Raw genomic sequence first — 16,995 nt, forward strand, 5'->3', positions numbered from 1 at the left:
AACCTGCATAGGCCACTGTCCACTGGGCCAAGCGCCAGGAGGTACACCTTCACCAGGATCCCAGTGGTGGATGCTACTGAGGAAAAAAAATCTCCAGCAACTGTGCACACCGAACATGGAATGGAAATGAGCAAGCACTCTAAGAACCTCCCTTCTGAAAAAACTAGGGTGCCCATTGTAGTGATAGTTACTTGATATGTGGGCATCTGTCCACCAAAAATCAGACTGAGATTGGTGACCTACGGGAAATACAATAGCAAACAACATTTCATTCACTGGCGACATATCACAGATTCTCATTGGCACCATAGAGGTGAAAGGCCTGAGCCATCCAAGTACCCCTGTTCTGTGGCATTTTCTTTTCATTTGTTATCTTTTCCAGAACAGCGCAAGACAGCGTGCCCTTTATGACATGATGAGTGGGGTCCTAGAAATCAAAAAGGAAGACATCTTGAAGATTGTGAGTTGTTTCTCTCATATGATTAAAGTAACAGTTATTATTAAAACTGAATAAAATTCACCATTTCTGAATTCTAACTGGAATTCCAAGAATTACAAAAGGACAGAAATGGTGAAAATTTGCCTTAAGCACCACTCCTGAGAAAACGTTTTGTCATAAGAATTGTGTTGAAAGAGGAAACCTTTGATATTTTTGTATAAATATGAATTTTCAACTAGCAGTGCAAATATTTCTAAAGGAGTTAAGCAATGGAACAAGATAACCTGAGAGGTTGTGGAACTCTTATAATTGGAGCTATTCCAGGTGAGACCACACCTTGCTAACAGGGATGATTTAGGGACACTGAATCAATCCTTCCACTGTACAGGAGGATGGATGGGAAGCTCAATCCACTATAGTTCCCTTTCAAATCAGATGATTCTAGGAGACCCAGATTAAGCAGCGACCATAGGAATTTAGTGTGTCGGCTTCATTTGCTTCAGAGGTGACGTGCTAGTGCTGTAGAGTAGCAAGTATAGATACCTGACTTGGTATTCCTTCTTTAATGGCCATTTCATAAATGGGTTTTTGCCTTGATCTTAGGAGAGGCTGCTTCGTTCTACCTTCTACAGCAAAGGAAGCCTGATGCAATAATAGAGGGAGAAAACATTTGCTGTCCAAGTACAATGGTGCTCTAGAATGAAAGAGTAAGAGAGACCCAAGTACTCTATCTAAAGCTGATATGTTTTCAGGAAATGAAAGTTCATCTTGTATTAAGGAGTTAATTAAGGGATTTATAACGGAAAAACTGATCTTTTAGCAATAGTAGTAGTACTGAGCTTGCCATAAAATCTCACTTGTATTTTATTGTATCTGATGATTTTCTGTGAGAGAATGAAAGCAAAAATGGCCATGTTATTCACACCATAACCATTGGTGCTGCTAGGAGGTGTAGTTAGTGCTCCATTCCATGCAAATGCTGCAGATTCAACACTAGTGTTACTCCAGGAAGTCAAGGAACATAAAATAGGGCCAAATCAGAGAAGCAGAGATATACATTCTTTGGGCACAAGGTTTGTGTAGTTCTTCCAGCTGCTAGTAAGATGAAGCTCACAATAAACTTTGAGAGGTTTATTACTGGTGCTGTAGGTTCTTTTTCTCAATGCTCTTTAATGGAGAATTGATGTTGCTCATGAATTGCATGCCTATTTTGATATCTTCAGGAGATTCCCCCACCTCCTTTTGTTTATAAACCTGATACCCTTTGGAATGAAGAAGAAAAAAAAGTATTCAAGGAATTTGAGAAAAAAGTTAAGGAGCTGAATGAAGAAAGGGAAAAATACAGAAAGGTAAAATAAAATGAGAAAAGGAGTGATTTTGTTCAATGTCCTTGCACACAGTTTCTCATCTTTCTCAGGATTTATTGACATGACCTCTTGGTTTCTGAAAGGGGGGAAAAAACAGATTTATTTTAATAAAATGAAAAAAATGCCAATAAGTGTTAAAAATTAACAAAGTTACCTGTGGCATTGTAGAAGCCCCAACTTAAAGCAGAAAAGACGAGGTTTACCTGTAATAACTAGCACATTCCAAGTCTGATTAAACTGCTTTATTGCTTTCCATCACAACTGTACAACTATTTCCAGAAAGATGTCTGGAATTCCATTAACAGAGCTGCAGGGAATATGGATATCAGATGCACATAATTTCACAATTTTTATTCTTCAAAGAGAAATTTGGGCAGCAGAACAGTCAGCCTTGCCACACCCTCATTCCAAAGGTGTCATTTGTTGGGCCCTTTTGGCTGAAAGATCCTTTCTTTTTCTACTGTCTTATAGTATTGTCTCTGATACTTTTTATTCAAATACAACCTTTATGTGATGGTGGGAATAAAGGGCTTGATCCTATGAAGCGCTGCGCACTCCAATACCCATCATGCCGGTTTAAACAAACCTTGGCTCCTTCTGTCTGTAATACTATCAATAATGTAATGACTCCCCAGAATTTAGCTGAATTTGATAGTTCAAAATAGAACCTAGCTAATTCTGAAACTACTTTCTCAGCTCAGTAGTGCTAACTGGAATAAAAACTAATCTTTTCAAGTGCCTAAGTGATTTAGGCTGCTGAGTCCCATTTTTAGGCTCCTCATTGGAAGTCAATGGTCAAAGCTATTTTACATAATCTCTCTTTTTAAACAATAAAATAAAAAACCTATAGCCACACACTTTAAAGTTTTTGATTTAAATGAGTAGGTTTGGGTATGATTCTCAGCTCCCATTAACTTCAACAGGAGTAGAAGGAACTCAGTCTCATAAGACAGTCCCTATATTGTCAGACCAACATGACTAAAAATTGTTTTTTCGTAAACCTGGGATTTCCACCTAAGCAGAAGATAATCAAGCTGCCATTCATGGCTTCTGAAGGGGAATGGTCTAATGATGTAAATAAATGAGCCACTGTCCATTTTTATTGTCTGTTTTCTAGCTATATCATCACTGGATTATATTATAGTATTATATTATATTATTTATTTGTATTGCGGTAGAATTTAGGAGCACCAGTCATGGACCAGGATGGCACTGTACAAACATAGAACACAAAGAGGGTCCTTGCCCAAAGTGCTCACTGTCTGTGCACCTCTCCACCCACCCACACATTTAAAAGCATGCACATTCTTTTAGCTTTAATATTCCTCCTTCCCCTTCCCCCCCCCAGACACTAGAAACTGAACTGAAGAAACTTCAGACCTCCATTCAGGAAACAACACAAACTTTTGATGACACAGTGAGCAAGCTCTTTGAGTGGAAAGTTAAATCAGAGATGGTCATATACCAGGTAAGGCAGAGATCTTGGATTTCTTATCTCCATCTCCAAGCTGCGAGAGTGCTGATCTTTCTCCTTACAATCTTTCCACAGGAGGAACTCAAAATAAACAACCTCCTTTACTCTTTGCTGTTGGATGAAGAGCTGAGCACAAGAGAAGCTGGACTGAATCACTTCCTTGACAAGAAGCGGAAGGAGAAGGTGAGTCCAGTACTTGGACTATAAGACTCTAACCATTTTCATATGGAACTTGCTTTTTACAAATAAAAATGTTGCCCAAGCTGCCACACATAATTTCCCCCATGATTTACACAGCTGTTGATCTTTTTTTTTTTTTTTTTTTTTTTTTTTTTTTTTTTTTAAGGGTAGCAGAAGACTCCTATAATAAAGGCACATCTTCTTGGGTATATACTTCTCTCAGCTTGTCTGGAATTACATGTGTAAATTTCCATACCCTGAGGAAAGCATTCCACTATCTGTCAAATACACTATTTTAGTGTCCTGTGGCAGTCTGTAATTTGTCTGGTAGCACTGATGATGCCTTTGTTACAAGAACCCTGCACAAAAGGATATCTAATCTTGCCATCTTTCTTAAAGAAGAAAATGGTAAATTCAGAGAAATTTGAATTAATTTCCTGAAACTGAAGTTGTCAGGGTTTGCCCACCACTGATGAGCCATGTATAAGCCAACATAGTGACTGGAGTTCAAAACAAACATTTCTGCACTTGTACACAAGTATATACAGGACTACAAATGTTCTAAAACATTCTGACTGCTTTGTCCTGGAAGCTCACCTATAAATCTGTTGTTGGACCAGTTCTACAGATATGCAAACCTAGGGACCTCTTGCACTAGCTGATTTTATCTGTCATGCTATTCAGGGAGTGAGGGAGATACTCGGGTAGCTGGGCACCACTATCATCAACATATTACATTGCACCCCAAATTGCATAGTGAGCCATTGCAGTCTATAGAGCACTTCAATTATGTGACCCTTATGACAAACCTCGTTAAGCAGTTGGGTAGCTAAATTTTGCACCTGCTGACCCTTCTGTGTGGTCTTTACAGGTAGCCCCATATAGAAAGCCTTGCAGGAATCCAATTTAGAGATCAGGCACATGACATATTGAGTGCTGTCTGGTGTCTGCTTAGGAGCATGTTACACCAGAGGTGAATTTAACCCAATTGTTGTATCTTAAGCTGAGAAAAGACATCTCTTCAGCATGTGTAATACTTTTGAATAGCATTCCAGCAGCTGTGTTTACTTTTAGTTCTGTTACTGAAATCCATCTGGTTTTGTTACAGCTCAGTACTGCAGAGGCGGTCCAGGTTGCACGAGCACAATATGATGCTTACAGGGAGACCTATGACAACTTATCAGCTGAAGACAAAGTAAGAGTCCTAGTCATATGTTCAAGCAGATGCAATTGCAAAAAAAAATAAAAAGGGGCTTCAGAATATACAGTATTTAGGCCCCAGTTAAGCATGTGAGTAGTTCCCTACAGATTGATGAAACACTGAAGTCAGTGGGAATACTCAGATGCTCAAGTTCTTGGCTAGGTCAGGATCAGGCCTCAGTAAGTTTCTTGGGCAAGGACTGTGTCTCTTGCAAAGTGCCAACCTGCTAGTCTCACTTTTTGTAGACACTTCTCTGGGTTTTGAAAAGCACAGCAGACATGGTAAATTGTCATCTCTGAAAGAGGCAATCTATGAAATAGCCCAACTCCACTAGCACCTTTTAGCATGCGTCGTCATTATTCTGTATTTCTAGGATATGTGCATGCTGAAATTTTGCTGATTTTTTTTTTTCCTGCTAGATTCTGGAACGTGGCTTTAAAAAGGAATTTTCTGATGTTCCGGCGCATCACATTGATCATCTTTTCAAACTTTACAAACGCCGACCACGGTAAAATTCGCCTTTGACTCAAACCATTTTCTACAGTTATTGTTTTTACCTTTATGATGGGAGAGGAGAGTCTATTTTCTAAGCTCTGTGAAGTATCTTAGCAGTAGGCCATTGATTACTAACCTGTTTTTAAAACTGCACCTCTGTAATGATGGTGGTCATTAACCATTGTTGATGATCAACTAGCATATGGATGACTGACAGACATTTTAAAGCAATCTTGTCCTCTCCCCACATTATATATGCTATTTAAAATGGAAAAATCATGGAGCAGGTCCTCAAGAAATCAATTCTGAAGCACTTAGAGGAGATGAAAGTGATCAGTGATTTTTTGCTACTTTTTACTCCTATTACTCCGGCAGAATCAATTAAAAAAAGAGAGGTTTCAGAGTAGCAGCCGTGTTAGTCTGTATTCACAAAAAGAAAACTAGTACTTGTGGCACCTTAGAGACTAACAAATTTATTTGAGCATAAGCTTTCGTCAGTATGGATTCACCAAGGGCAAGTCATGCCTGACTAATCTAATTGCCTTCTATGACAAGATAACTGGCTCTGTGGATGAGGGGAAAGCAGTGGACGTGTTGTTCCTTGACTTTAGCAAAGCTTTTGACACCCGTCTCCCACAGTGTTCTTGCAAGTTAAAGAAGTATGGGCTGGATGAATGGACTATAAGGTGGAGAGAAAGCTGGCTAGATTGTCAGGCTCAACGGGTAGTGATCAATGGCTCCATGTCTAGTTGGCAGCCAGTATCAAGCAGAGTGCCCCAAGGGTTGGTCCTGGGGCTGGCTGGGGAGAGGGATAGCTCAGTGGTTTGAGCATTGGCCTGCTAAATCCAGGGATGTGAGTTCAATCCTTGAGGGGGCCATTTAAGGATCTGGGGCAAAAAAAATTGGGGATTGTGCCTGCTTTGAGCAGGGGGTAGGACGAGATGATCTCCTGAGGTCCCTTCCAACTCTGATATTCTATGTAAATCTTCTGGAGGATGGTGTGCACCCTCAGCAAGTTTGCAGATGACACAAAACTGGAAGGAGAGGTAGATATGCTGGAGGGTAGGGATAGGATAAAGAGGGACCCAGACAAATTAGAGGATTGGGCCAAAAGAAATCTGATGAGGTTCAACAAGGACAAGTGCAGAGTCCTGCACTTAGGATGGAAGAATCTCATGCACCGCTACAGACTAGGGATCAAATGGTGGTGAAGCACTGGAATGGGTTACCTAGGGAGGTGGTGAAATCTCCTTCCTTTGAAGTTTTTAAGATCAGGCTTGACAAAGCCATGACTGGGATGATTTAGTTGGTGATTGGTCCTGCTTTGAGCAGGGGATTGGACTAGATGACCTCCTGAGGTCCCTTCCAACCCTGATATTCTAGGATTCTATGATTATAATAATTAATAAATAACCACCCAAAACACGCCTTTTTATGTTTTTTAAATAATATTTCCTGGTTGCATGCTGAAAGAGATTAAGACAATGCTGAGAAGTATTTTTAGTGCTACAAGACCTTGTTCTATATAGCAAGTAAGAAGAAAGATAAAATATTTATTTTACTATGTATGCCATGGTTGATGACACCAGAGCCCAGAAGATCAAGATGCACCTTGACACTGCTAACCCTTATGGAGATCAGCCAGGCTCAGCCAGAGCTTACGAAGAGGCACTTGCCCATTTAATGAAAGCCATAGATGAAATGGATGACCCTGAAAACATGCCTGAGGGATTAGACCTGACGGTCTGGGAACGTTTTTGTTTGGCTAGACGAACAAAAGTGGAAAGCGAACAGCTGGTACGTCAAGTGATTTCCATCAGATTTATTTTGCTGTTGATTTACTGTTTTATACTCTTTGATGCTTTGGGATCTTAACCCAGAGCATCAAGTTCTGAGGACTAAGCAAGTGGCAGAATAGTGTAGGTGATCTGTGAGTCCCTAGCTCACTTCCAGAGTGTGAATGAGCTGAGTAGTCACCCTCTAGCAAAGCTCCCTCTTTCCGCAGATACAGAGCAGTATGAATGGCTTCTGAGGAAGCCACATCCTGCTCTCCTCTAAAGAAAATAAGGAGGAAGTAGGAGCTGTCTCAAAGGATTCCTCCTCATTCTCCTTCCCCCATCCCCACCAAAACAAAAGCAAACCATCAAGGTGTATTATACCATTCTTTTGTTTCAGAGTAGCAGCCGTGTTAGTTTCTGCATCTGTAATCTACATGTAAATCTGCTGCATTTGTTTACCCTGATGAATGCTTCTTCCTTCCTAGAGCATCAAGAGCAAATCCTTACATGGAAAGCCCTGTTACACTATTAATTGAGGTTAAGGTATATTAATATATTATATTATACTAATATAATTAAGGTCACCAAGATGTAAATCTTAAATATCCAAAGATGTAGCTAAGATCCGTTTTGCTTTGCTGAAGTGAGAAGGAAATGAGACCTTCCTTTCAAAGGAAAAAAATATGCATCAGTAAAGGATAAACTTTCAAAGAGCAGCTAAGGACTATAATTGTGGACTTGCGTGGACTTTAATGGGAGTCAGGAAGGTAGCCAGCTCCCTTATCCAGATCTTAAATATCTGCTCTTATGAAGAATAAGCAAAAGTCTGTCTACCATAAAAGGTTTTCCTCTACATTTGCAAAGTTCAGTGTGTTCAAGTAGTTGTGATGTTGTTTGCTTAGGTGAAACAGAAAGCCCTGACGCTAGCGGAGATGCAGGCCTTTCTCCAGAAAAGGATGGATGATGATGAGAAGATAAGGATGGACATTGAAAAAATTTTAAATGAACTCAATACGTAATTTTGCTTATTATTCTTACATTCACATTCATCTAGACTTTAGCACTCTGCTGACACAGAATTAAGTCTAGTGAGAAGTGTACAGTTCTGTACTGTATCACACTTCTCTCTAAAACTCACCTAAGAGACATAGAGCCCAATTTTGAAAGAGCCTTGACTTCAATGAGAGGTTCAAACACGTAACGCTGTATTTTTCTTATTCTATCAGCTACTATACCATCTGGTTCTCACCACCTTTGAGATGGGAGTGTTATGTGGGAACAAACTCCAAGAAGATAGGTTTCAGAGTAGCAGCCGTGTTAGTCTGTATTCGCAAAAAGAAAAGGAGTACTTGTGGCACCTTATGCTCTAATAAATTTGTTAGTCTTTAAGGTGCCACAAGTACTCCTTTTCTTTTTCCAAGAAGATAATTAAACAAAAAGAAATGTACTTGACTAGGGTGGGGGAGGTTTCTGTCATGCCTTTACAATTATTGATAACGTTTTTATTTGTTCAGTAGGGGCTTTCTCCTTTATAACTTCTGCTTGACCTGGCAGTGAAGACAAAACACAGTCTGTATAGAAAGAAGCACTCACTGTAGGAGCAAATAGGAGAAATCAGGGTGTGAGGGAGCAAACCCTTAATGAAACATGCATTTGGTCATTAGCAAACACAAAGAATTATGAAAATTGTCAAAACCCTTTCTGGTTTTCAGATGATTTCCTAATCTTTCTGTTACCCTCTGATCATAGAGAAGATTTAAAATACAAGCATTTTATCAATCACTAAAACTACTATTGATTCTCTGCAATTTTAGGCTACGAGAGGAAAAGATGAGGTTTCAACTGGATTTGACTATCCAATTTCTGCTTAAACAAGGACAGGTGGAATTGGAGTGTACTGCTGAGCTAATACCAGATTATACTGATGCTATTCTCATTCACAAGAGTGTTATTGAAGAACTGAATTGCACAATCCGGGTAATTTACATTTTCTGGAGGAAATTAAGGCCTTTAAATGAATGGATTTTCCTTTTGGAGACTGCAGCTTTTATCTAGTTTGACATCTCTGTAATACTTATTTAATCTCTTTTAATGCACTTCCATGTACCAATGGGCTCAATTGTCATCTTTGTTTTGAAAGGTCCTTGAAGCTATTATGAGTTCTGTAACATCTCTAATATAAAGGCTACTATCCTGAGCACTGATCACTGGAATCCTGATCAGTGGAAAGGCAGCATCTTTAAGCACTATGTCCATGTTGTATACAGAGAACTAATATCTTATACACTACTCCTACATTCCCCAGTTGTGCAGTCATGTCAGGTAACTGAATGTTGGGTTACAGTGAAACTTCCCAAATTAAAAAGAAAAGGAGTACTTGTGGCACCTTAGAGACTAACAAATTTATTAAAGCATAAGCTTTCGTGAGCTACAGCTCACTTCATTGGTGAGCTGTAGCTCACGAAAGCTTATGCTCTAATAAATTTGTTAGTCTCTAAGGTGCCACAAGTACTCCTTTTCTTTTTGCGAATACAGACTAACACGGCTGCTACTCTGAAACCTTCCCAAATTAAGCGATTCTCCTTTTATATAAAGGTGAAATTGTGGGATCATACATGGTACATTTCATTTTTCATACTCACAATAAAGGTTATTTTCTTGCCATCCCAGCTGCATAAAAATTTGCTTTTTATATGCTACGTCATACAACCTTCAGTGGTAACTGCAAAATACCTGAAACTGGGACAAGCTCAAATATTGTAGAGCGGGGTCGGCAACCTTTGAGAAGTGGCATGTCAAGTCTTCATTAATTTAAGGTTTCGCGTGCCAGTAATAAATTTTACATTTACAGGGGCCCTCAATGGAACCCAAGACTGGCAGCGGGCTGAGTGGGGCCGGCGGCTGGGACCCCAGCTGGCAGGGGCCGGCAGACAGAATCCCAGACCAGCAGTGGGCTGAGCGGCTCAGTCCGCTGCGGGTCTGGGTTTCTGTCTGCTGCCTGTGCTGCTGGGCGGGGGTCTCGGCTGCTGGCCCAACTCATCCTGCTGCCAGCTTGGATGCACGGAACTCTGGGCCGGCAGCGGGCTGAGCGGGATTGGTGGCCAGGACCACGGCTGGCAGGGGCCAGCGGGCAGAACCCCAATCCGGCAGTGTGCTGAGCCGCTCCGGCCCCTGCCAGCTGGGGTCCTGGCTGCCAGCCCTGCTCAGCTGGGGTTCCGTCCATCCAGGCCAGCAGTGGGCGGAGCGTGGCTGGCAGCTGGGACCCCGGCTGGCAGCAGAGTGCCACTAAAGATCAGCTTGTGTGCCACCTTTGGCACCCGTGCCACCGGTTGCCAACCCCTGTTGTAGAGGAAAAATGCTTAGGCCTATGTTTTTAAAGGTATTTAAGCATTGCTGAGCTCACCATTGCAATGCCTACCTGATTTAGGAGCCTCAATATTATTTCCAAAAAGGATTTAGGCACTTGGGAGCCAAAATTCCATTGACAGTTGATGGGATTTAGGCTCCCAAATCACCATTGAAAATGACAGGCTCCTAAATCAGTTAGGTGTTGCAAAGCTAAGCTCAGCAATGCCTAAATACCTTTAAAAACATGGGCCATAGCACTTATATAAGGTGGGAAAACAGACAGGTATTGACTGCAGTTTGTTTCACCCTCATCTGTGATACAAGGCTGAAGCAGGTTTCAGAGTAGCAGCCGTGTTAGTCTGTATTCGCAAAAAGAAAAGGAGTACTTGTGGCACCTTAGAGACTAACAAATTTATTAGAGCATAAGCTTTCGTGAGCTACAGCTCACTTCATCGGATGCATTTGGTGGAAAAAACAGAGGAGAGATTTATATACACACACACAGAGAACATGAAACAATGGGTTTATCATACACACTGTAAGGAGAGTGATCACTTAAGATAAGCCATCACCCACAGCAGGGGGGGGAAAGGAGGAAAACCTTCCATGGTGACAAGCAGGTAGGCTAATTCCAGCAGTTAACAAGAATATCAGAGGAACAGTGGGGGGTGGGGTGGGGGGGAGAAATACCATGGGGAAATAGTTTTACTTTGTGTAATGACTCATCCATTCCCAGTCTCTATTCAAGCCTAAGTTAATTGTATCCAGTTTGCAAATTAATTCCAATTCAGCAGTCTCTCTTTGGAGTCTGTTTTTGAAGCTTTTTTGTTGAAGTATAGCCACTCTTAGGTCTGTGATCGAGTGACCAGAGAGATTGAAGTGTTCTCCAACTGGTTTTTGAACGTTATAATTCTTGACGTCTGATTTGTGTCCATTCATTCTTTTACGTAGAGACTGTCCAGTTTGGCCAATGTACATGGCAGAGGGGCATTGCTGGCACATGATGGCATATATCACATTGGTAGATGCGCAGGTGAACGAGCCTCTGATAGTGTGGCTGATGTGATTAGGCCCTATGATGGTATCCCCTGAATAGATATGTGGACAGAGTTGGCAACGGGCTTTGTTGCAAGGATAGGTTCCTGGGTTAGTGGTTCTGTTGTGTGGTGTGTGGTTGCTGGTGAGTATTTGCTTCAGATTGGGGGGCTGTCTGTAAGCAAGGACTGGTCTGTCTCCCAAGATCTGAGAGAGCGATGGCTTGTCCTTCAGGATAGGTTGTAGATCCTTGATGATGCGTTGGAGAGGTTTTAGTTGGGGGCTGAAGGTGATGGCTAGTGGCGTTCTGTTGTTTTCTTTGTTGGGCCTGTCCTGTAGTAGGTGACTTCTGGGTACTCTTCTGGCTCTGCAGTAGCATTAATTTAAAATGTCAGCAACAGGCAACAAGTTCCATAAAAAAGAATATAAGAATGGCCATACTAGGTCAGACCAATGGTCCATCTAGGCCAGTATCTGTCTTCTGACTGGCCAAAGCCACATGTTTCAAAGGGAAGGAACGGAACAAGGCAATCATCAAGTGATCCATCCCATCATCAACTCCCAGCTTCTGGCACTCAGAGGCTAGGGACACCCAGAGCATGGGGCTGCATCCCTGACTATCTTGGCTGAGAGCCTTTGATGGACCTATCCTCCAGGAACTTATCTAATGCTTTTTTTAACCCAGTTATGAGTTTTGGCCTCCACAACATCCCCTGGCAATGAGTTCCACAGGTTCACTGTGCATTGTGTGAAGAAGTACTTCCTTTTTTTTGTTTTAAACCTGCTGCTTATTAATTTCATTGGGGGAACTCCTGGTTCTTGTATTATGTGAAAGAATAAATATCACTTCCTTATTCATTTCCTCCACACTATTCATGAGTTTACAGACCTTGGTCATATCTCCCCTTATTCATCTCTTTTCCAAGCTGAAAAGTGCCAGACTTTTTAATCTCTCCTCATCCCAAGCTGTTCTATACCCTTAGTCATTGTTGTTGCCCTTCTCTGTACCTTTTCTAATTCTAGTAAGTATTTGAAATAGGGCAACAAGAACTGCATGTAGTATTCAAAGTGTGGGCGTACCAGAGATTTATATAGTGGCATTATGATGTTTTCTGTCTTATCTATCCCTTTCCTGATGGTTCCTAACATTGTTAGCTTTTTTGACATGAAGTCTCTCTGGACACCAGCTTCTGAAAATGATTGCAATATGGCACATTAAAATTACTGAAATTAGAAGTCCTGTTCATCCTGTTACAGAAAAAATTACTCTAAGCCATACATTATGCTAAAATTAATCTTTTTCAGGCTCAAGGAGAAAAGAAAATTGCTAGCATGGTGGAAAGTAAAGACTTCTCCAAAGGGATATTTCAGCTGGAATGGGAACATAAAAAATTGAAGATGCTGATGGAAGATCTAAACCAGAGGGCTCGGGATATTCAAAAACTGCATGTTTCACGCGATCGGCAGCTCGTAAGTAACTCTGAAATTGAGATTTTATCTGGAGAAAAACTGCTGCCCATGTTTGTACCATTATTTGTATTCTTCAGTTGTCCTACATCTATAGGGAAACCTAGCTCAAGCTAGGACAGCAATTTAACATTAAAGACTAAATTTTTCTTTGACATTTGTGTAACTCTGAAGTTTTTGGAGTTGTATAGGTGTAACTAGGCTTGGGAAGATTCGATTAAAATCATTAGTCATTGGTAAATGTCAATTTCACCTGACACTCAGAAAGAGAATCCCCGTTCTCAAAAAAAAAAAAAAATAAAAAATCCATCAACAGTCAGTAAGTGCAGACCGCCCTGGAACTAGGTCCACAGGGATGTGCTGTCACGGGCCCACTCAATTACTCAGCAGTGGAGTATGCTGGACTGTCCCCAGGAAGCAGCCATTCAGCAGCAGGGTGGTATGCCCCATAGCTGGAGGTCTCTGCTCTGCTGGACCGGGACCACAGCCTCCCCCGCACTTGGGTGTCTTGGGCCCCTCAGCATACAGGGAGCCTCTTGCAGCACTTCTATCAGTGCTGCCCTAACCCCTCACTTAATTTAATAAGAACATAAGAACAGCCATACTGGGTCAGACCAAAGGCCCATCTAGCCCAGTATCCTGTCTTCTGACAGTGGCTAATGCCAGGTGCCCCAGAGGGAATGAACAGAACAGGGAATCATCAAGTGATCCATCCCCTGTCGCCCATTCCCAGCTTCTGGCAAATAGGCTAGGGACATCAGCTCTGCCCATCCTATCTAATAGCCACTGATATTGTCAAAATTATAATAAAAAAAATTGAATTTTATTAAGCCTAGGTGTAACTGCAGGCAGAATTGGTTCTAAACTTCCGAGTATCAATATTGGCACTTAAAGCAAGGAATCAGGATTTTACAGCCTTAAGTAATTCATTTTTAAATGAAACATTCTTGATCTTAAATGAAAGTTCTGAAGTGCCTCCATTTGGTATGTCACAGAAAATCACAACATTTAGTGTGCTTTTTTTTTTTTTAATTAAAGAAAGGCAGCCACTTTTGAATTTTCTGACTTCAGAAGTGCAAAAAGGGGACTGTTAGGACTGGATGCTAACAAAAGAGCCAACAAGTACCCAAAAGGTGACTGTAAGCTGGAAAGTTCCTGCAGCAAAATCACCAACAGTGTGCTGCTATTTGTTTGGGTGATCCCAAAAAGGCTTACCTGAACCAGGAAGTGGACAAGTCATTTACAAAGATCTGATTGCTATTGGTCACGAGTTATTTAAGACTACTTTGTTTCCCAACTGACAACAAGATCCTTGCAAACAATATGCTACCTATTGGTGTCTCCCTGAGAAAGATTTTAATAAATTATCTAGAAAAATTACTGTGAAAGTAAATAACAATAAAATTCAGAACTATAAGGTGGTCACTTCATAAAGAAAAAGCGTTCCTTCTCAAAAGGTACCATCTGTTAGAACCATGCTTGTGGGCTCCGTGGGACATTAATCTCTGTCTAGCTAGATTAGGCAGAAACATTTTGCATTCTTCGCCATGAACATGGCTTGGGGAGTATATCACATCTAATTAATACAGTTTCAGAGTAGCAGCCGTGTTAGTCTGTATTCGCAAAAAGAAAAGGAGTACTTGTGGCACCTTAGAGACTAACTAATGCATCCGATGAAGTGAGCTGTAGCTCACGAAAGCTTATGCTCTAATAAATTTGTTAGTCTCTAAGGTGCCACAAGTACTCCTTTTCTTTTTGCAATTAATACAGTGTAAATGGACTTAGCCAGTCTGGTTCTGTCACTGGGAGAAGGGATGGTAAAAGTGTGCCTTTGCTATATAGAGCATAATCTCCAAAGCCTTAGTCACCAAAACCATTGGACTTTCTTTTAAAACCTTTACTCTTAGAGATTACAGATTTTGAGAGCTTCTTCTAACAACAGTCACACTTAAGATACTGAGTGTATTAGGGTTAACAATGCTAGACATAATAAATGAATGCTTGAATAGAAGGTTCTCAAGGATTCAAGCAGTGTCTAAGACATCATCTTAGAAATGTTCATTTTATGGTTTATAGAAGTGCTTTGTGCTATCCAAGATTAAAACAAATGTTTTTTCTAAATTTCATATAGCTTAACCTAGGATCTTGGAATGGTTGAAATACCCAGTAGTCTGATTTCTCTCTTTTTATTCTGCAGTTTCTAAACGTACTAAACTATGACAGCCGTATCACCCAACAAGTTTCAGTAATGGAGCAGACGCTTGGTGTGATGGATAAGGTAAATCCTAAATGTGTTGTACTTATTGAGTTCCTGGGGGTAGGCGGGCACAAGCCTGCCCACATCTAAAAGCTCCTTCCCCAGCCAGAGGTTCATGAGGAGGTCTCACGACTTCATGGGGCCACAGATGGGGTGTGCAAGTACCAGAAGTTGTGGGGAAAAGTGCAGCCAGAAACTGAGGAGAAGGTTCTGGAGGAGCCAGAAAAGGGGCTGCAACCTGGCACACTTAAGGCAGATGTACGCCAGGGTCTTCCTCACGCTGCAGAAGGGGCAAGTGTCAGGGAGGGGGGTGAAACATCAGGTACATGCCCGTGCTCACGGCTCCATGAAGGAGCCGCCTAAATGTGTTGTAATTGAACAGATGAACCTGTGAGTAGCACCGTTCAACACAACTGCTTCCCTTCCTCCTCAACTAAGCCTCCCATTGCCCTTAACCTCGGTATCCTTGACACCGAACTCTGCTTCCTCACATTTGTCTGCAGATCTGCATATCACTACCTGCAGAGCATTGTGTGTTTATGCCACTCTGCTCCATTGCTAGTCAAGTTTTCCTCCAGGCCTTCATCTCCTATTGCTTTCTGTACTGAAACAGCTTTCTTTATGGGCTTCTCATATCCAGCCTCTCACTCCTACACATGCATAGTGCTGCTCGCCTACATACAAAGAAGCATGCGCACAGCACTCATCCAAATAGAAATTGCCCTCGTTTTTAAAAGATTCCATGGACTTGCTTCAGCATCAGTAACTGATACTATCCCCAACTTTGTCTCCCTGTGGGACTCCTCCTCCCAGCTTTAGCATTTTCCGCCTTCCTCTCCATCCTTTCACACAATTTCACCAAAGTTGGCAGACGAGTCTTTTTCTCTGCAGCTACTGCAATCTGAGATAGTGCTCCTGCATCTCTGCTTCTTTGACTACACCTCTTTTCAAGTTTCATCTTAAAGTCTCTTTCCGTCTGGTCCATACTTCTTAGCTTTTTCCTGTCTGCTAGTGGTTATATTGGAACTCTATAAAGAATGTTGGGATACAATTTGTATGAAAGGTGCTGTGTAAAATAAAGTTGCATTGTACCAACTAGCCAAATATAAAAGCAAACTGAGCCCCAACGTGGTGTTTTAGTTGATAGATTTCCATATAAAGTTTGTTCAAGCGGCTCTAATAAAGTCTCATATTTGCTTTATTCAACTGGAAATGGACAGCTGCACAAGAAGAAGGTGAAGAACTGTCAGAAAGTATTTAAAGATCTGGAGAAGCGCATCTGTCTAAAGGAACAAGCAAACTACAAACTCGGCCATGAGCTTCAAGAAATGCTTGTGTCTGTTTCAGAAAGGCGGCATATCTTTGAAGCAGCTGGTGAGTCGCATTCTGTAGCATGCTATAGGGCACAAGTAAAAAACATTAATAAAATGCAACTCTAAAGCTGGTCAGTTCTACTCTTCACAAGCAGCACTACAGGGACAAAAAACTGCCAGCAGGAGATTTTTTTTTTTTTTTTTTATGTTACATATACACAGCTGGTATTGTGCCCTGCCTAAGAGAGCTATTTCAATATCCATCAGACACTAAGGATATGTCTAGACTTGAGATTTTTGCTCCTGTTGTAACTCAAGTTAATTAACTGTTAGTATAAGTTGGTGAAACTCCATTGAAGTTGTAAAACTATTCCCATTTGCATCAGCAGAGACTTTGATACAATGCCTTTGTCCTCTCTAAAAAAAATAAATTCATCCCTCCTCCTCTCACTATTTGTGCCTGGCAAAACAGAAGTAGCAATACATTGCAAGAGCAAAAATTTGTGCCCAAGTGTGAGCTCTTTTGAAAGTTTAGCCTATACTGTACAATACTTGTCACTGAAATAAGATACGCTCTGGGGCAGGGCCTACAATAGATATTTTATCTGATATGAACTATTTCTGATATTTTGCTTTGCACA

At 41.2% G+C, this 16,995-nt stretch overlaps 1 protein-coding gene across 5 annotated transcripts in view; it reads left to right on the forward strand.

Annotated features, from left to right (window-relative positions):
• The window catches only part of CFAP43 (cilia and flagella associated protein 43), an 88,244-nt gene that overhangs the window by 69,211 nt on the left and 2,038 nt on the right, over nucleotides 1-16,995 (forward strand). For 4 of the 5 annotated variants that reach the window (XM_038409715.2, XM_038409716.2, XM_038409721.2 and 1 more), the window contains 12 exons: nucleotides 383-460; nucleotides 1,663-1,788; nucleotides 3,155-3,274; nucleotides 3,356-3,463; nucleotides 4,569-4,655; nucleotides 5,081-5,169; nucleotides 6,746-6,953; nucleotides 7,837-7,949; nucleotides 8,749-8,911; nucleotides 12,623-12,787; nucleotides 14,982-15,062; nucleotides 16,262-16,415. In XM_038409715.2, the coding sequence (XP_038265643.1) occupies nucleotides 383-460; nucleotides 1,663-1,788; nucleotides 3,155-3,274; nucleotides 3,356-3,463; nucleotides 4,569-4,655; nucleotides 5,081-5,169; nucleotides 6,746-6,953; nucleotides 7,837-7,949; nucleotides 8,749-8,911; nucleotides 12,623-12,787; nucleotides 14,982-15,062; nucleotides 16,262-16,415 (1,492 nt within the window). The remainder of the gene's footprint in view (nucleotides 1-382; nucleotides 461-1,662; nucleotides 1,789-3,154; nucleotides 3,275-3,355; nucleotides 3,464-4,568; nucleotides 4,656-5,080; nucleotides 5,170-6,745; nucleotides 6,954-7,836; nucleotides 7,950-8,748; nucleotides 8,912-12,622; nucleotides 12,788-14,981; nucleotides 15,063-16,261; nucleotides 16,416-16,995) is intronic. The other variant, XM_038409718.2, reaches the window with a different exon arrangement.

Source organism: Dermochelys coriacea, chromosome 7, assembly GCF_009764565.3.
Source record: "Dermochelys coriacea isolate rDerCor1 chromosome 7, rDerCor1.pri.v4, whole genome shotgun sequence".
Lineage (NCBI taxonomy): Eukaryota > Metazoa > Chordata > Testudines > Dermochelyidae > Dermochelys > Dermochelys coriacea.